The 19482-nt window shown below is 50.1% G+C and overlaps 1 protein-coding gene and 1 non-coding gene across 2 annotated transcripts; one reads left to right on the top strand and one right to left on the bottom strand.

The window, feature by feature from the left end:
• Nucleotides 1-16: 16 nt before the first annotated feature.
• Nucleotides 17-89, bottom strand: TRNAM-CAU (transfer RNA methionine (anticodon CAU)). Its single transcript has one exon. It is a non-coding gene; the product is annotated as a tRNA-Met (tRNA).
• Nucleotides 90-8629: 8540 nt separating this feature from the next.
• Nucleotides 8630-17362, top strand: MAP1LC3B (microtubule associated protein 1 light chain 3 beta). Its single transcript, XM_054296283.1, has 4 exons — nucleotides 8630-8745; nucleotides 11227-11282; nucleotides 13526-13632; nucleotides 15853-17362. The coding sequence occupies exons 1-4, from the start codon at nucleotides 8706-8708 to the stop codon at nucleotides 16025-16027; spliced, it is 378 nt and encodes a 125-aa protein (XP_054152258.1). The 5' UTR covers nucleotides 8630-8705; the 3' UTR covers nucleotides 16028-17362.
• The last annotated feature ends 2120 nt before the right edge of the window (nucleotides 17363-19482 follow it).

Raw genomic sequence — 19482 nt, 5'->3', positions numbered from 1 at the left:
AGGAGGAAACCATCTCTGCCCCGTGTGAGGATCGAACTCACGACCTTCAGATTATGAGACTGACGCGCTACCTACTGCGCTAACGAGGCTCCTCGACAACCGGCTCTGCGCGCACCGCTCTTGTTCTTCACCTCCGCCTCCCCGGGCCCTTCTCTGCGTTTGCGTCTTCACTGCCATTCCCGGCGTGCTGCCTGAGAAACCTCTTTCCTTACAAAAATCTCATTTTCTGCACCTCTTTTGATCGTTTCGTTGTTCTTTCCCCCATCCCTTCTTTTCCCTGCTTTTCTGCCAGCCAGACCTCATGTTTTTTTGCAAATGGCTCCTCTTTCCCACAGTGTTCTGCAAGAAATATCTTGGGTTTTGTCTTTTTTTGTATTTTTTATTTATTTTGGAAATGGCTCCTTTTTTATTCCATGTTGTTCCGCAAAACAGCTGCAGAGTCCTTTGGGGTTCTTAAGCATCCTCATCCTGCTGGCCAGGAATAGACTGTGAGGGCTGTGCTGACAACAGGCTCACGAGGAAATCAAATTGCTTCCACATAATTAACAAAAATTAGAGGCAGCCTCGTTTGCTGTGAAGAGACGCTGTTCAGCTGGGATTTCTGCAGTGGAATGAGCTCCCTGCTCTCAGAGAGTGCTGAGCACAAGAGGGTCCCCAGTGATGCTGGCTGAAGTGCTGCCCTGAATCCTAATGCAGGGGCCTCACCCTCAGCGAGGGTCCCACGGATGCAGTCGCCATGACAATCGAGCAACAAATCCCCAAACTGGCAGAAGAAGGGAAAACAGAGATTTAATTGATGCAGAAAGTCTGAGAGCATCGCCCACGAGAATCGCTGCAGGGAGGCTGCTCTGCAGAGCAAGGAGATGGCAGAGGATGAAGGAGGAACACACCTTTGGACACTGTAGAATCAATCCCACAATGGTTTGGGTTGGAAAGGACCTTAAAATCATCCCATTCCACCCCCTGCCATGGCAGGGACACCTTCCACTGTTCCAGGGTACTCCAAGCCCTGTCCAAGCTGGCCTTGGGCACTGCCAGGGATCCAGGGGCAGCCACAGCTGCTCTGGGCACCTCCCCACCCTCTCAGGGAACAATTCCTATTCCCAATATCCCATCCATCCCTGCCCTCTGGCAGTGGGAGCCATTCCCTGTGTTCTGTCCCTCCATTCTTGTCCCCAGTCCCTCCCCAGCTCTCCTGGAGTCCCTTGAGGGGCTCTGAGCTCTCCCTGGAGCTTCTCCTCTCCAGGTGAGCACCCCCAGGTGTCCCAGCCTGGCTCCAGAGTTTTCCCAGATTTTGGAGCAGCTCCCTGGCTCCTCTGGGCTCTCTCCAGCAGCTCCACATCCTCCTGGTGCTGAAGGCTCCAGGGCTGGACACAGAGCTCCAGTGGGATTTTATGAGAGCAGAGAAGAGGGGAGCATCACCCTCCTTGTCCTACTGCTCACAGTCCCTCATGGTCTCACCAGAGCAGATGAGATGCTTGAGCTGCCCACAGATTTTGCCACGGGTCTGATGGGCAGCTCTTGTCAGGGTCAGGACACCCTGATTGCCAAGGATCTGGATATGGGATGATGACATGATGAGTTCAGGCTGGCTCCTGGTACAAACAACATTGCTCCAGCCCTGGGATGAGTAAATGCTCAGCTTCCCCAGGCTGAACCTCTGCATTCCACCCCCTGACTCTGCCCACAGGCAGGATGAGGTGTCATTTTTAGTGCTGTGCTAATCCTTCAGGGCCTCTGCGATGGACAAATGGAGTGCCCACAGCTCTGATTACATTACAAAAAGCTGCTCCAAGCATCTACAGCAAGGCACATGGGCAGTGAGTCATGTAAAGCAAACAGAGCTTTGGAAATACGGCCGGAGCTGTTTTCCACCTGTAGGGAACCACTGGCTTTCCCCACATTGCATTATGCTCAGCTGGTACTCAAAGGTTCTGACACAGCTTTCAAAGGTCTTGTCATGTCTGTTTGTTTAGGAAGTGATGGGTTCACGGAGGGGACAGGGGAAAGCACTGATGGCAAGGATTTTTGTGTGAATGAAACAAAAGATGTCCTGGGTGACATTGCCTGGAGCAGAACCACGGCAGTCTACAGCACACACATGCTTTCCCCTCTTTTGCTTTTATATTTTTATCTGAACTTTTTATTTTTCTCCTTTCTCACTGAATGCTCCTGCTGCCTAATCACCCTACAACCTTCTCCCCTTTCCCTCACCCACCTGACCCCTACAACCTGACACCCACCTTGGCTCCATGGATGCTGAGCCACATTTCGCATCCATCAGCCTTCCCTTGGCCCACTGACCCCTTTCCTGTCCAAGCCAGCAGAAGGCAGGACTGGAAAGGGCTGTGATGGACAGCCCATCACAGATCCATGCCAATTCCCACGGAGCTCCATTGCCCCGTGCTGATTTCCTGCAGACGAGGAAGGGCCAAGGGAGAAGGCAGTGCCCACCTCCACCCCACACTGATGCCAGCCAGAGCCCAGCAAAGCCTGAGGCAAAGCTCCCAGTGCTCCCAGTCACCACGTTTCCCCTTCTAACAGGACAGAGTGAGGGAATCCCAGCCCTTCATCACATCAGAGAGGAGAAACAATTGCTGTCTCCAATTTCCAGTGCTGTTTTGTGGAGCAATATCCAATAAGTTTGGAGCCTGGGCACATCCAAAGTCCTTGAGGCCCAGAGGGAGGAGACCTGATGTGTAACAGGGGGGTTATAACTGAATATCACCTTCAACTTCAGTCATTAAAGCCTAAAATTGCTGCTTTCCCCCCTATCTCACCAAACCCATTATCTGAATCAAGCAGCTTTGTTTGTGACAGTAGGGAAAACAGGAAAAGTGCGTTATCATCATCTCCCATCCTCTGTGGCGCTGTCTGAGCACCTTCCTTGGAAAACATTCCCGAGTAATGGCCTGGAGCTCTCCAGTGCTGCTGTCTGAGGCAGGCAGCTCGCAGCCCTTACCACAGGGCTCTTGGAAAAGGATGTAGGGAAAGGGGAAATGTTATTGTTTCATTTCCCCTCAGCAATTAAGGAACTGATGCAGCTCTCGCTGTAGTCAATTAGTCTTCACACCCACTAAAGGGCTTTGGATGGGTCCCAAAGTTAGTGTCCTCATTTTCTGTAATCCTGGAAGTGTTTATGCCTTCCCAGGCTCTGAGCAGGGATGAGGCAGCTGATGGCATATCCAGCCAATTATAACCAGAACAGAGAGGGCAGAATGATTTATTTTCCATTTGGCAAGAGGGACAGAAAAGTATGGCAAGGCAGGCCGAGACAGATGAACAAACCCTGTCTGTAAGCCCTGGTTGCCACAGAGAGTATTTGCAGCATGTTTTTTTGGCAGGAGCCTACACTGAGATTTCTGCTTTGTAATAAAAAACAAAGACTGCTCCTGCCTCCTAAAAAACTGCTCCCATCCTTGGAGGGAAGACACATCAAAGACAGAATATCCCAAATAGAAAGGCTGAAGAGTTTTGCTTTGGTTTTTGTAATGTGTGTCTTTTAAGCTGGAAAACAGCTCTTCTTGTCCTGGGTCTATGATTTCCTACTTCCTTGATTTGTGGACATTGATCCCACCAGATTTGCAGGATAAACAGCATTGGACAGGCTGGGCTCTTCAGGGGAAATCCAGAGCAGTGCAGAAAAGCTGCTGATGGCTCAGGAAGTGGTCACCTCCTTCTGCTTTCGAGCAGAGCTCTGTGCCCTCTCTTTAAGGGGCAGGAGGGCAGGGATAGATGGGATTTTGGGAAGGAATTCTTCCCTGGGAGGGTGGTGAGACCCTGAACAGGTTCCCAGAGAAGCTGTGAGTGCCTCATGCCTGGAAGTGTCCCCTGGACAGGGCTTGGAGTCACCTGGGTGTCCCTGCCCATGGCAGGGGGGTGGCACTGGATGGGCTTTAAGGTCCCTTCCAAGCCAAACCTTTAAGATCACTTCTAACCTTCCAATCCTAGCCATCCCATGATTCTATGACTTATGGAAGAGGGTATGATCTTTCTTCAATGTGCTGTCCTTGCTTCCATGACGAATCAGTCAAAGGCTGTGAGTGCCTGCAGTCACCCAAGATACCACAACACTTCTGCCACAAGCAGTTCTTGTCCCTCCAGCTTTGACTCCAGTCCAGCCCGAACAATTTAGCTCTGTCCAACACCTGGAGCAGCTCAGCGGGCAGAAGGATTCTCCTGCTCTGGAGGGGTCAGTGTTGGGGTGCAACTCCTGGCTGCTGCTCTGTGGTTGTGCAACCCCAGAACTCTCAACAACAACGAGGACAGTGTTTCCTGAACCACAGGCAATGCAGTGCTCAGCTAATATTTGAACACGTGAGGGATTGCTTCAATCCTAGAGATATCAAATCCAGGGGAAGACCTTGTTCCACGCTGGGTTATTCCACGGTTTCCCCGCTCTGCCTCCCGCGCTGTCGCTGCTGCTTGCCAAGATGTTATGGATTTTGTGAGTGAAATCAGTACACAAACACAGCTCAGGGCTGCTCACGCCAACTGATTCACCGTGTTCCATCAAGCAACATCTCCCATTTCAAACCTGATCCTGGAGCCAAGAGCTGTTTGCTGCAACAGCGGGAACAGCAGGAACTGACGTCAGTTATGGTACCCAGCAAGGATGTCTTGGGCAATCCTTCTTGCAGGGGGAGTTTTTAGCCAAACATTCTGTGAAAATGATGTTTTTGTGATGACATTGCACACATCTGTGTGTAAGCTTGGATTTGCCATCCAAAAAAAGCATGTCTAATAGTCTAGAACGTGATATTCCAAAATATAGTGTTGTGCTCCCACTGAGGGATGGGCTCAGCTGTTGTCAGACCTCAGAGAAAACCCACCCAGGCAAAATGTGAGGCTCCTCTCTAGCTTCACTTCTCTAAAATTACACTTTTCTACCCCTAAACCAGATATTTGGCCATTCTCACCACTTCTTCCTTAAGTTCTCCTAACTCAGAAGGTGAAATTTGAAGTGTGGGAATTTGTTCTTAAGGGTAGCCACCATCTTGAGGCAAATTTCAGATGAAAACTTCCCAGAAGAGTTATTTTAAGGCACTGCAAACAATTCTCTACAGTCAGATTCTGCCTGAAAATCTCCAATAGCAGCTGGGTAATGGCTGCACACTTATAAAGAAACCAAACCCACATTAATCTTGAGCTGAGCTGGATCGATAAGAACAATTTGTGAGCAAAGAACCGAGGGGAGGTATTTTAATTCAGGTTGAAATGCAAGTTAGTATCAGCACAGTGTCCTTCCTTTTATTTTATGGGGCTTTTCTCTCTGTGTTCCTGGTGAATTTAATACTGCTGACAGCTGCTGAGCTCCCAGCCCCACACACAGTGCTGTCTTCCAGGAAGGGTGCAGCACTGCAGAGGAACAGCTTTGTCTGTTCCTTGGAAAAAAAAAAAAAAGCCTTTTCAGTCCTGTTGTACCAGAAAAATGAGGGGATGATTTATTATTCTGAATGTGAAATACACTCGTTTCATTGTGAGGCAGCTCATGTGGGAAAAAAATAGGAAAAGTGGGAGTCTTTCCCAAGGGAAATGCTGTGAATATCAGCCACGGTTCAAACTGGATTTTTAACAAAAAAACACCAATCCAACCTTGTGGAAGAAAGAACAGTTGGGAAAACCTGTGTTGCTTTTTTTTTTTACTTAGTATTTAGTCTGGTGTATTTATTAGGTATTAGTATTTATTAGGTGCGGACAGGAGGATCTGAGCTGGAATCCAAACCCAGCCTGTGCTCTAACCTGCTTGGCAAATTTGGGAAATCACATCTCCTTTGCCTCATGCAAAACTAGGGCTGACAGGGATTGCAGGGAATTATTTACCCCATCCTTCTCCCTGAGAACAGAACAATTCTCCCTGAACTCTTCAGAGCAGATGTTTTACTAATTTCTCGTTAAATAAAAACATCCAAAGGTGATTATTCCTTTTCTTTCCTAGGGAATTTCTTCTGGTGCTCAACAGTTCTTCCCCTTATCCCAGTCCCTAATTTCAATGGCCTTTTCCAAGCTGTAAGCTCATTATTTCTCATCCTGGTCCCACAGCAAGCAGGGAAGAGCTAATTCCCTCCCGCTCTGCAGAAACCTTTTGCATATTTGAAGACGGTGTAATGTCCCCTTTGGGTTAAGTCTCCTCTAACTCAGCCTAAATGCTTTATAAAGTGTTCTAAGGCCAGGATAAAAACTCTCTGTGGCTCCATTTTTGAAGGGCTCTGTTCCAGCGCCGTCGCCGAGCCTGAAGCCAAAGCATTTTCCAAAGCAGCGTTTTCTCAGCAGGGCTGGGGAGCTGTGCTGAGGCAGAGCTGATCCCAAAGGCTGTGTCCATGCTGTCATTCCAACTGCTCCTAACACCTTCCCCAAATCCAGACTCGCCAACTGTCTGTGCTGTCGACACGCAGACACGGGCGAGGGCTGCAATGGGGAGGGAAAGGTCAGGCGAGTCTCGGTGTGGATCTAAGTTTCCTTCTCACAGTCTCTGCAGATTATTTATGAGAGGAGCATGTGATAGCCCAGCCTGTCAGCAGATACTCTGATTGTGGCTCTCCCCAAGCACCATATGGATGCTTTCAGCCCGAGCTGCAGCCCTGCTAACAGTCGGCTTGTGGATGCAAAGCACACGGCACACAGAGCCCGGGGTTGTCAGCCCTGACGCCAGGGTGCACCTGTACACCCCAAAAATAACATTATGTGGCTTCATCCTCCTGCCTTCAGCCCTCAGACACAATTCCCAGAGCATGGTGGAATTTCCTCAGCCTGGAAAGTGTTTTTTTTTTTTTTTTAAAGGCAGGCATTTAAATAAAGAAGAGTCCTGTCGACACAGGAATTTGGGATTGGTGTTTTAAGTTGTAGATGTATCAGTGTTCTGCTGGTCATCCATGTCTCACCTGCTATCCCTGGACAGTGATGTGATGGACACAGCAAACACACACCTCAGGGCTGTATTTCCTTGTTAGTCACATCTTTAATGGCCTCATAATGACAGGCCACTGGAACTGCGTGACCTTGAATCACAAAATTAGGTCATGAACCCTCATTCCTTTGTGTGAATGCAGATTCACTCCAACTTCAATGCATCTCTCCACCCCAAAAATGCAAAAACACTGATACTCTCTAAGATGGTTCAAAAGATGGTTCAAAAGTTCATTCTCCCTGTACCCCTAAGGACAATCCTGGTCACACCTCCCCGTACCTTGGATTGTACAGTGAGATTGTGCCCTATTGATGCAAAATCATCCTTAAATTCAAACCACGGTGCCAGGAATGAATGTGAGAGAAAGAGAGAGAAAGAGAGAGAAAGAGAGATGCAGCTGAAAGGCTCCAGCCAACAGCTTGTGTCAGAAAGCTGCTAAGCAGGAAACAGTTGGGCAGTTTTACTCACAACGTGGTATCTGTGACTGAAGTTGTGATTTAATCAATTCCTCACAAACCACATGAGACCGGGGGGTGGCTTCCAAGAGAATCGGAGCACCTGCTCCTGAAATTTTGTTCTTCCAGTGTAAACTCTGCCCATATCCATGCCAATGCGAAGGCAAACTGGGGACAGATCATTGAACTTGCCCTTTTGTATGGAGAAAAGTGTTTAAGTGTTCATGTTGAACGGGACATTGTCGGCCACTCCAGGGTGGCCATCCATGGAATAACGGAATACCAGGCACGAGGGGACCTCAAGGATCATCTGGTCCAACCTTTCTTGGCAAAAGCACCATCTAGACAAGATGGCTGAATATTGGAATGCCCAACATTAGGGAATCCACCACTTTCCTGGGGACATTGTTCTTTTTTGTTGCTGAAGGGGAACATGGCCTGGCACTGATGTGGCCATGGTTGTGTCACTGAGGAGAACATGGCCTGGTACAAAGGTGGCCATGGCTCTGTGTCACTGAACGAGGAGCATGCCCTGGCACTGAGGTGGCCATGGCTGTGTCACTGAATGAGGAACAGGGCCTGGCACTGAGGTGGCCATGGCTCTGTGTCACTGAGGAGATCACAGCCTCACTGAGGAGAACATGGCCTGGTAGTGAGATGGCCATGGCTGTGTCACTGAGGAGAGCATGGCCTAGCACCAAGGTGGCCATGGCTGTGTGTCACTAAACAGAACACAGCCTAGAACAGAGACGGCCACGGCCATGTCATTAAACAGAACACAGCCTGGCACCGAGGCAGCCATGGCCATATCACTGAATGAAGAACACAGCCTGCCACGGAGGTGGCCATGGTTGTGTCACTGAATGAAGAACACTGCCTAGCACCGAGGTGGCCATGGCCGTGTGTCACTGAGAACAACACTGCCTGGCACCGAGGCGGCCATGGCCGTGTGTCACTGAGAAGAACATTGCCTGGCACCGAGGTGGCCATGGCCGTGCGTCACTGAGGAGAACACTGTCTGGCACCGAGGCGGCCATGGCTGTGTCACTAAACACAACACAGCCTGGCACCGACGCGGCCATGGCCGTGTGTCGCAGAGCGGGAACACCGCCAGGGCACCGTGACATTCCCCCAGCGGCATGTCTGTGTGTCACCGGGCGGCCATGCCGCCGGTGCCCCGTGCCACACTCAAGATGCCGGCGGGGCGAGGCGGGGCCCGGCTGACGCGCTGTCAGCTGACGGCCGAGCGGCCGCGGCGGCGCGGGGGGCGGGCGCCGGCACTCGGAGGTGTCCGCTGCCGCCGCGCAGAGCCGCCGCCGGGCCCGGGCCGAGCGAACGCCGCCATGCCCTCGGAGAAGAGCTTCAAGCAGCGCCGCACCTTCGGTGAGCGCCCCGGGGAGGGACGCGGCGGGTGCGGCCCAGCCGGAGCTGCCGGTGCTGCGGGGGGATCGCCGCGGCCGGGAGGGAAGGGGAGGGGGCCGAGGGCGGTGGGAGCAGCGAGGGTCCGTCCGCGGGCGGCTCCTGCTGACAGCGGGGACCCGCGGGCGGAGCGGGCCCGGGGCTGCCCCGGTGTCCCGGCCTGCTCGGGGCCGCGACGGAGTCAAAGCCTGGCCCGTGCTCCGGGGTTGTTTACCCGGGTTGTTTGTTCGGGACATGGGGGTTTTGTGGTGTGGCGAGCTGTGCTGTGCCCAGCTCAGGAGAGCTGTGCTTGGGGTGGGGAGATCTCTTCATGGCATCATCTATTATCGGCTGCAAAACTCCCAGGAGCCTGGAAAACATCCTCGGTGTGTGTGCCAGGAGCTGGGCCTGCCCTTCCCTCCGGTGTCTGCTCAGTGTCCGGCGGCCTCTGCGCCAGTGGCAGCGGCGTTAAAGCTCCGCTGGCAGCCGGTGCCTGGCGCGGGGAGGGCAATTCTCCACCGGGGCGTGTGGCTCCTGCCTCTGTTTGGCTCAGAAAACGAGCAGGGCATCGAAAAGAGCTGTGTAATGATGGCTGGGAAAATGAGATTAGTGCCTTTGGAGAAGGAGCAGCCTCGATAGAGCCGTGGCACGGTTCTGTGTGTGCGCTGAGGATGGATCCGGAGCAATCAGAGGGCTCGGGATCTGCCCATGTGTGTCAGGGAGGGAGGCTCAAGCGCTGCGAGGGTAACGCGAACTGGCAGCGTAACCTATTTCTGCATGAACTATAAAATCCCGTACGTGAGATGGAATTGGTGGAAGTAATTGATCCAGATTTTCCTTTCTTCCTGCCTTTGGGTTAGAGTCAAGCTGCTTAAGAGAGCTTTGTGATGTGCCCACCCTTGCCTTTGCTGTTGTGCTAAATGTGAGCTGTTCCCTACAGGGAAGAGGGGAGGATGTGGGTCTGACAAAAGTCTGTGTTTATGCCACCCCTTTTCTCAGAGCCTTCCAAAACTGTTGTTGACCCCATCGGCTGTCAGCAGCCGCTGTTGCAGGTATTAAGTTCAGCTAGGATGGCAGCCAAGCAGTTGCCACTGCAACTACTGTCGTCAGAGAACAGTGTTTATCTGTGCCTGACTGGGGCCTGGTTTTGAACACACCACACACAATAATCTCCATGATTTGCCCGGTTTATGTTCCTTCTACTCCGGGGAGTTCTGCTGAATAACACTGCTGCGAACAAACCTGTTCCAGCTGAAAAGTCAGTGTTCGCCAGGTGGATGGTTGGTCTCCCTCTCTCCACGTATCTTTTGTGTTTTTGGTTAATCTTAAGAAGTATTTTTTTTTTGGTTAATCTTAAGAAGTGTTTTAACGAGGTGGAGCTCTGTGCCCTTGCAGCTCTCCTGCTGTGGGAATGTGGCTCGGGATGTGAGGTGGCTTCAGGTGAAGGCTTTGCATGCTCCTTGCCTGAGCTCTGCCTGATTCACCTGCAGCTCCCGATGGTGATTCAGGGAGCTGCATTCCTTGCCGGGCTCCCGAGCAGGATGTGCTCCACGGGCACAAACACGGACACAGGGATGTCATTGCTGAGTGTCCTGCCATTAGCATTCCAACGGGACCTGCCCTGAGTGCTCCTCTCCCCGGGCAGGTGTGCGTTCAAGCCGTGATGCAACACTAAATCATCTCTCTCTGGAGCTGTTTGGAACCTGAAAACAGCCTGGAAAGCCCCGTCCTGCTGCAGAACAGAGGCTTAAAATTGAGTTCACTGAATGTGAAAGTAGGCAGGGGACGGACGGACGAGGCGGCCCCTGAAAGCAGCCGGGCTGTTTACTCTGCCTCGTGTACTTTAGCCAGGTTCATGATATCTGTTCTATTAATATTCCTGTCTGAGGAGAGCTGAACTTTATCCTGAAAACTGGCACGGAGAGGGGCAAAATGTGTAGGTCCAGCAGTTCCTGCAACAATGGGTGAGGCCGAGTCAAAATAAAACCTGGAATTCGGTAACAGGAGAGCACACAAGGAAAGCTGATGCTGCCAGGCTTGGGCCAGTCCCGGGGCTCAAATAATTGTTGACCATTTCCTCTTCTGGGACCCGACAGAAATAGCACAGGGTGTTTAGTTGTTCATTTGGGTGGTGTTATTTGAGGCCTTAGCTGTGTGAGGTGAAATGTGTGCTTCAGTGGGCAGCAAGTGAGGGGTGTGGGGAGGAAAGGATCTCCTTTAACACTTTCTAGGAGTGCCAGGCAGGTGCACACAGTGCTTGTCACCTCGGCTTAAGGAGCAGGGGATCAGCTGTCACAGGAGAGGTTGTACTCCTGATAATGCTGGCCCATTTGGAAATTGCTTTGCCTGAATTTCCTCTTCTGGCTTTTCCTGACACATGGTCCCTCTGCTCACTGGTGGAGAAATAAGGAAATAACAGCATTAACTGTGAATGTTTAAACAGATTATTTTTTTAATCCCTTGCAGAACAAAGAGTGGAAGATGTACGACTGATTCGGGATCAGCATCCCACTAAAATACCAGTAAGTCCAGTTCTTTTAATTTTTTTACTTCAGTTTCCAGCCTGATGGGCTTTTTAGCAGTTAGAAAGCTGTGGAAGAGCTGTCCTGAGGAGACCACATGCAAACCTGGCAGCTGAGGGTGGCTCAGCCTGGATTTCAGGAGCATTCTCAAGCAGCAGTTCTCACGGTTGGTGTGGTGCAGCAAGGTGCTCTCAGGGGCTGCAGGAAGTGGCATTTCCGGAGTTCTGCACTTGTGTTTTGTAACTTGGAACAAAACCACACCCCAGCTGAGCTCTGAGGTCCTCCTGAGCACTCAGCTCCTCTCTCTGTGGTTTTCTTCTCTGAATTAAGAGTCTTCAGAGGCTCAGCAAGAAGAGTGGACAGGAGTGCAGAGGCAGGGTTGGATTTGCTTATCAGAAAAAATCCTTTTCTCCTGGGCTGGGCCAGTGCTTAGGTCTCCAGGAATGCTGCTGGGCTGTCCAGCTCACATTGGATGTCACGTCACTCCTCAGCTGCTCAGCTCCAAATGCTGCCCAAGTCTGTATTTTATTTTATTCACTGCATCCTCCAAGTTAAAAATGCAGAGAATATCCTACAAGCAAAAGGCATGGATTGTGTTCTGTCACTGGTGAGTTCTGCACCAGAGGGGACTGAATGGGACCCTCAGCCTTGGGCTCTGTGTTGGGATTTGGTGACCCCAGTGTGTGGAAATTCTGCTGTGAACCAACTGCTGCAAACTGTCCCCACTCCCCGAGCAAGCTCACCGACAGAAACAGAAACTGAAAGGTTTTCAGCTTTTCTTGGGCTTTAAACTCCTTCCTTCACTTTGGAGCTGCCACTGCTGCTTCCCTGTGCAGTTGGGCATTGGAACAAGGAAAACTTCACAGCAGAGATTTTCTGACTTTTTTGGAATGTTTCATTTTCCCAAAAGGTGCTTTCCTTGCAAATCTGTTTCCTGACAAATATTGCTTTTTCCCTCACCTTTCAGAGACCACTTAGCCATAGTCCCCAAGCTCTGTGACCACAGATTGAAAGCCAGGGATTTATGGCAAAACGCTCACTTGAAATCAGCCATGGCCAGGTTCCAAGCAAAAATTCAGAGGTACCTGAGGAACTTGCTGGAGATGTGGTGATGCAAACTCCCAGCTCTCCCTCCCTGGAGTCTTGCTGGGCCAGTCACTGCCTCGTTATTGTCATTTGCAGTTCTGGATGAGATAAGGTGGCAATGTCACACCATAGATAATAAATCCCTCCTGTGCTGTCAACATCCTCCATGCTGCTGTTAGAAATATCTGCTGCTTAAAAATAGTGGGGCTTTGTTACCCAGAATGAGCCAGCATTTATTTCAAGTGATGTAAGGCTCTTTCTCTGGTCGGATTCAATCAGCATCTCTTCACCTGTGCAGCTTTTTAGGATCAACAGAGCCAGACCCCGTGAGCATGGAGAGGATCCAAGGCACTGGTGTCACGTAGCTCCTGGTGACTGGAAATCAACAAACCCCACATGGCCCTGGAAACGGGAGCACACGAGTTCTGAGATCACTCCTCTAAAGCAGGAACTACCCTCAGTTGCTGGGCAGGGTGTTCCTTCAATTGGGAAATCTGCAGTTTCTCTGTGAATTAAGTGGTTATTGCACAGCAGTCCTGGCAGAGTTACTGGTTCCTGAGCGTGCTTGAGGAAATTTTCTCCTTAATTTGGAAATTGGAGGGTTTATACTCTTCCAAGGTAGCTTTTTCTCATGTATTGGAAGGAACCATGGGAGGTGGATGGAACAGCAGAGTCATCTGGAGTGGTGGATCTTAAAGAGATGCCCTGAAACTGGAGAAATTCCAGAGACAACTGCTTGATCTGGCAGACTTGTACAGCAGCACAAAGCCCTGGTCAGCCTCTCAGTGTGTTAGAGGGAGTGGGCTTGGTCTTTCCTTGGATTTCCTTGTTGCTGGGTTAAATGACTGCAGCAAAGGAACTCTCTTAAAATTGCACTGAAGCTGTGGATGTGTGCTGTAAAATCCCTGTGTGTCACCCCTCTGAGCAGTGGCTCTTGCAAACAGAACAGAGGAGCACATGAAAATAATTAATTCTCATGGAAACACAGAATTGTTTGGGTTGGAAAAAACCTTTAAGATAACTGAGCCCAACCATGAATTGCTGCTTCTCAGACTGGAGATGCTGCATTCACAGATGAAGGGAAATGGAGCTGGGAGGGGGAGATGAGGGCTCTGTTCCTGCCTTTCACACCTTCTGCTCTTTGTGTTTCTTCTCAGGTGATCATTGAAAGGTACAAGGGGGAGAAGCAGCTTCCAGTTTTGGATAAGACCAAGTTCCTGGTGCCAGATCATGTCAACATGAGCGAGCTAATCAAAATTATCAGGTAGTATTGCTGGAATTCCAGTGTGAACTGATCAGCCTCAGACTGTGATGCTCTGTTAATTCCCCCCCTGGTGCATTTGGGAGGTCTGAGTGGAAAATTTATCTAGATGAGCACTGGGACAAATCCAGGAGAAGGTGCTTTTCCTTTTGCTTTGCTGGAAAAACCCCACTCTGAAGAGAGCTGTGCTGGTAGTCTGCCTCCAGGAGAAATCACATTCCCAGAGCTGTAGGAGGAGTGTGGGGCTGTGAATCCCTGGCTGCCATGGGTCCTTCTGCCTTGGCTATTTTGGGAATCCTCCTCTCTTCTGCCATGGAGTCCCCCTCGGGAGTGGCTGCCTCTTGCCACCCACTGGGAAGGGGAGTTTGGGCTCAGAGCCAGAGCTGGGATGTCCTGGCATCCTTTGGGAATTGAGGTTTCCCTCAGTGACAGCACTGAGGCCTGGGAAGCCCCAGCTCAGGCCAGAGTGTTTCTGCCCTGGCTGCTTGCTCAGCTTACAGGAAAGGCAGAGGGGAACAGCCCCGAGTGGAAGTTGTGTGGTCAGAAATTCTGCTAGAAGTGCATCTCTGCTGGCTCAGGAAGGGTTCTGCAGAAGTGAGCAGCAAACCAGAGCTTGTTTTGTGCTGCTCAGGCTGCAGCAGGAGCTGGTTTGTGGAGGCCACGGGCTGTGGGAGTTGTCCAGGGTGTCCAAACAAGAACTGTCACAGGCAAATCCCAGCTCCTGCAGGAGGCAGAAAGGCAGACAGGGCTCTGGAGACAGGAACCAGGTTGCTCAAGTCTTCCAGAGTTTCTCAGGAACATGAAAGCCCCTGGGCAAAGAGGTTAACTGCGGGCTGAAGGATTTTCTCACCTTTTTTCTCTGGCTTTACTGTTAATAAATAACTTAGTCCCGGCCAGACTTGGGCCTCAGCCAGCTCCAGTGATGCACAGCAAAGCCCATCCTTCCCAAACCTTGGAGAGCTGCTGCCTTCCCTCAGCCTGCTGTCTCTGGGGTGATTAGTGTGGCTTTGGGAGGGTCCCTGTCCAGGGAGCTAAATAAATCCTTGTTTCCAGCTGCTGCTGCCCCTCAGCAGCGAGTGGAAGCAGCAGGAAACCCTTCTGATCTATTCTTGCCTTGCTGTGGTGGCAGCTGCACACTCCTGAGCTGCTGTTCTCACTTGGTTTATCCAGAGGGAAGAGCTCTCTCTGCAGACCTGCTCTGCAGGAGGCAGTTCAACAGCAACACCCATTTCCCCCGAGCTGGAATGATCCAAGGGAAATCAGAAATCAGAAATCAGAAATCAGCTGTTTCCTGTGCCAGGCACTTTGTGCAGCCTGTGGCTCCCTGCCCTTCCCACCGTGCTCCTCCTGGGAGGGAGGAGAGGGAGCAAGATGCTCCAAGGTTAAACCCAGGCCTTTACAGAGCTGGTGACAAAGTGAGTTTAAAACTTGCCCAGGTTTTGCAAGGAAGCTCTGCCTTTCTTTCCCAATCTTCCCAGGGATCTCTGGGTTTTCATTCCAGTGAGCTGCAAGCCAAAGGTCCGTGGTTATGCCAGGGGTGCTCCTTCCCAGTCCCTCCAGTTCAGTGCCCTTCTGGAGTGCAGCCTTGCCCCTGAGTGAGGGCTCTCCAGTGGATGCACCTGCCTGGATCTAGCAATTCAGTCCAGTTTTGAGGGACAGGGCTGGGTGGGGACATGCAGGGAAAGGTGCCCATGACAGAGGCTGGAATGAGATGAGCTGTATTGAAATCCTTCCACCCCAAACCATTCCCTGAGTCTCTGCTCTGACCTTGCTGCTGAGGACTGTCCATTGCCTGTGACCGTGTTCTCAGGGGTCCAAGGATGAGGGAAGAGATGAGGATCTGACTCCATGTTTCAGAAGGCTTGATTTATTATTTTATGGTCTATATTATATTAAAACTATACTAAAAGAATAGAAGAAAGGATTTCATCAGAAGGCTAGTTAAGAATACAATAGGAAAGAATGATAACAAAGGTTTGTGGCTCGGACTCTCTGTCCGAGCCAGCTCACTGTGATTGGCCATTAATTAGAAACAACCAACATGGGCTAATCAAAGATCCACCTGTTGCATTCCACAGCAGCAGATAACCATTGTTTGCATTGTGTTCCTGAGGCCTCTCAGCCTCTCAGGAGGAAAAATCCTAAGGAAAGGATTTTTCATGAAAGATGTCTGTGACAGTTGTTGTCTGTCCTTTGTCCCCCTTTCCCCTCACCCCTCCCCAGGCGGCGCCTGCAGCTGAACTCCAACCAGGCCTTCTTCCTGCTGGTGAACGGGCACAGCATGGTGAGCGTGTCCACGCCCATCTCCGAGGTGTACGAGAGCGAGAAGGACGAGGATGGATTCCTCTACATGGTCTATGCCTCCCAGGAGACCTTCGGAGCGCCGGCCTCCACCTAGGACACGCCGCTGGGCCTGGCCCAGGGTTTGGGTTGAGCCTTGGCCATCACCCCCACTCTTCCCCACACACCCCCCAGGGAAAGAACCGGATGTCACCTACGCTCTCAGTCCTTAGCATAGTCTTGCTTTAGCAGGTGTCTCATCTCACCTTGCCTTGTTTGTGACTATTAAACAGTACAGACGAGCACCTCCAGCTTTGAAACCTGCCCTAATATTATTCCACACAGGCACATTTACAGGTCTGGACCTAACGAAAGGAGCCCAGTTGTGCATGTGACACTTGCAGAGAAAGGGACACTCGATTTACTTTTAACGAGCAAACAGGCACCAGGGAGGAACTAAAGTGTTTCCCGTGAGTTTGCTGGAAAATCTCCCTACGATTCCTTAAATTTTTTGGTTTTAAATGGGAAGGTTTCTCATGAGAGCAAATGCATTTTAATGGTCCAAAGGGGAGCTTTTTCTTCTGCAGCTCCACCAGACTCGTGTCAGTGCTGCAGGGAGTTAAGGCAAGTGCTCGGGGTGAGCTGGGGAAGGACAACTCTTTGTGTCTCCGGTTTTTGGGCGCCGCACGCTCAGGGGCGGCGCCGCTTTCTGGAATACTCATACCAAACACCACAGCTTTATCGTAGATTTAGGAAGTGTCTAACTGTAAAATGCACACCCAAACAGGTAACACTGAAATAAACTCCAGTCTGTTGCGAATTCCCAATCCCTGTGTGTTCATCTGAGCTGGCTTCCAGTGATCCATAGGATCCTGCCCCTAGCCCGGAGGTCGGCAGTCGGGAGGAGCAGCTCAGGGCCGGGAGCGGCTGCCCAGAGCTGCCGAACAAATGATTTGTGGCACGGCTGGAGGCTCCTGTGTGCCGGGCAGGGAGCAGGCTGTGCAGAGGGGAGCTCTCCCGTGGGATAACCTGTGTTTCTCTAGTGCTGTCGGCGAGGCGTGGCGGGATCCCCGCGGTGTCCGTGTGTCCCCGGTGTCACCGGCTCTGGCGGGGACAGAAGCAATACTACAGCGCCTGGCACTGCGCGGGGTGCACGCGTTGTACCTCCTCCACCTCGTACCTCCTCCACCTCGTACCTCCTCCACTCTTTGCATGCATCTCCTTTCTCCCGGGGCCCCCTGCCCGTTTTTTATTGTCCTTTGTGTTTTTACTCCGACGTGAACTTTTCGATGCAGCTTGTTCTCTGTTTAGTTCTGTTCGTGTAAGAACTCGTTTAACTCATAACTGACAACTGTACTTGTAATTACGATGTGATCGACTGATATTCCTGTACAAATGTTGCTTTTTTAAAATTAATACAGTGCTGATATGGATGGATTACATCCCAACTTAATTCTGGCTCGTGTGGTTATTCCTAGGCGTTTTCACAGCAAAATAATTAAAGGAATTAAAAATAATTCTCTGCTACTGCCAAGCTGGAGAAGCCCCCACACAGCTGAATCCCTTTAAAAGGAAAGCCAATAGCAAGGGATTCTGTTTAACTCTTTATTTTCCATACATTAAATTTACTCAGATAAAAACATTCTAAAAATGTACAATTTAACTTTTAACAAAGTATAATAAAACATAAAAATCCCAATACCAGAATACTTGACATTTACAATTCAAAATCAAATTAGCTGAATATTAAATATTTACAAAACTATTTAAAATATTTATAAAGTTACATGCAGAATTTGTAATACTAGAAGTGATCGAAGTAAAAGAAATGGCTCAAATGGAGCAGGAATTTCCTTCATTCCTAATGGAAAGTTATGTCCAAGAGAAGCTGTTAATCTGCACTTGAAAACACACGGGATTTGCTTTCTGCTTCAGTACCAACACAGTTCTTGTGTACATCAGGAAAATTTCAGGGAACAAATGAGTAATTCCAAGGGTTTATTACAAGAGCTGTGGGGCCTCAACCAGCCAAAGTGATTCCTACTCTCACAAACTCCAATATGTGGATTTTTGTCCAGATTTGCCCATATTCATCCCATTTCCAGGTGTTCCAGACTAGCCCCAGTCCAGCGCTCCCAGGGTCCCTCTGGCACAGCTCTGCTCCCCTGCAGGACTTTGGGAGGAGCTTTGTTGTGCCTGGTGCCCCAGCCTGGCTCATCCCAGGATTTCTCTGGGATGTGGGGACATGGCCAAGGGGCTGGACTCTTCCTTGGGAAGTCTGGTGCTTAATTTGCCAAGATTTAATGAAGATTTAATGAAAATTTTTCACGAAAAACTGAGTGTGACAGAGCTGGTTTGGATAAAAACCAGTTCTGATAAACTTTAGTATTGGTTCAAATGTGGTTTTCAATAAAAGTCAGGTGGAACCCTCTGATCAGTATCTCAGTTCCCTCTCCTCCCTCTCTGCACTCCCTGTTAGGGTCGAGCCCAGAATATTTATTAATGCTTAATTTGCAGGGTGAGGAGGAGTTCACTGGAAATTCCATCCTATTTCAAGTCTTTCCATCATCAAATGGAAAATGCAGCTGGAACTGCCCCCCCCCACTGCTCCCTCCCCTGGGAAAGGCTCCTCACTGATTCTCCTGCCCCTGCAGGGAGATCACTGGGGATTCCCTTCCCTCTTACACTGAGAAATCATTCCCATCCCACAGTGAAATCCATCTGGAGAACTAATTCTTTTTATACTTGCAGGACAAAGATAGGGCTAAATAACATTCTTTGAAATCTCCATCTTTCAATGTACAAAAATAGGGTTTAAGAACTGCTTCCTTCAGGCAGGGCAGCTGGAACTCTACTATTCCCACCCAAGCTGCTTTGCTTTTTAGGGGTAAAAAGATGGATTTGTGCCTTTGAAGAAGAGATTAAGGATATTTTTATGGAATTAAGGTGCTCTGTTCGGACTTACCAACTTTGGTTGTTGTGGGTTCAGAGTGGAGGGTGTTCACTGGCAGGTCTGAAGCCCCAGCTCGCTGGGATTTGGGGGAGGCTCTGAGGTTGCTGCTGGCTCACCAGATTTTCCTCTCAGGACACTCGTGTTGCCTCCAGGTCCTTCTGGGTTGGATCCTACTCCAAACCCAGACCCAACCGTTCCAAAGCGCCACCCAAACGCAGCCACGAGCCACTTGAAGAAACATCAGCCAGAACTTGACACAAAGGAAACAATCCCAAAGAAAGGAATGAAACAGTTTGCTGGAAACATCAGCCTGAACTCTACACACAGGAAAGGATCCTAAAGAAAGCTCTGGAGAAAGGAATGAAACAATTTGCTGGACAGACATTCAGTTTTACAGTCCTTTTGATATGATTTCTTTCTGTGAGGAAGATCAGACACAACTGTGCCCAGCCCTGGGCAGTAAAACAAAACACAACTGGTACAGAAATGACTTTTTTTTTGCTGCTGCTGTTTTTTGCTGTTTCAAGAGGGTTTTTGAACACTCACATGTGTGTTGAAATACAGTTTCTTTAAATACAATTTTAAAATACTGTTTAAAAAAAGTGAAAAAATAATAACAA

The sequence above is a fragment of the Melozone crissalis genome, unplaced genomic scaffold, assembly GCF_028551555.1.
Source record: "Melozone crissalis strain CALT ecotype California unplaced genomic scaffold, PUWL_Pcris_2 ptg000007l_1, whole genome shotgun sequence".
NCBI classification, from domain to species: domain Eukaryota; kingdom Metazoa; phylum Chordata; class Aves; order Passeriformes; family Passerellidae; genus Melozone; species Melozone crissalis.
The sequence above is the reverse complement of the archived record's forward strand: the minus strand, read 5'-3'. Positions and strand labels throughout refer to the sequence as shown.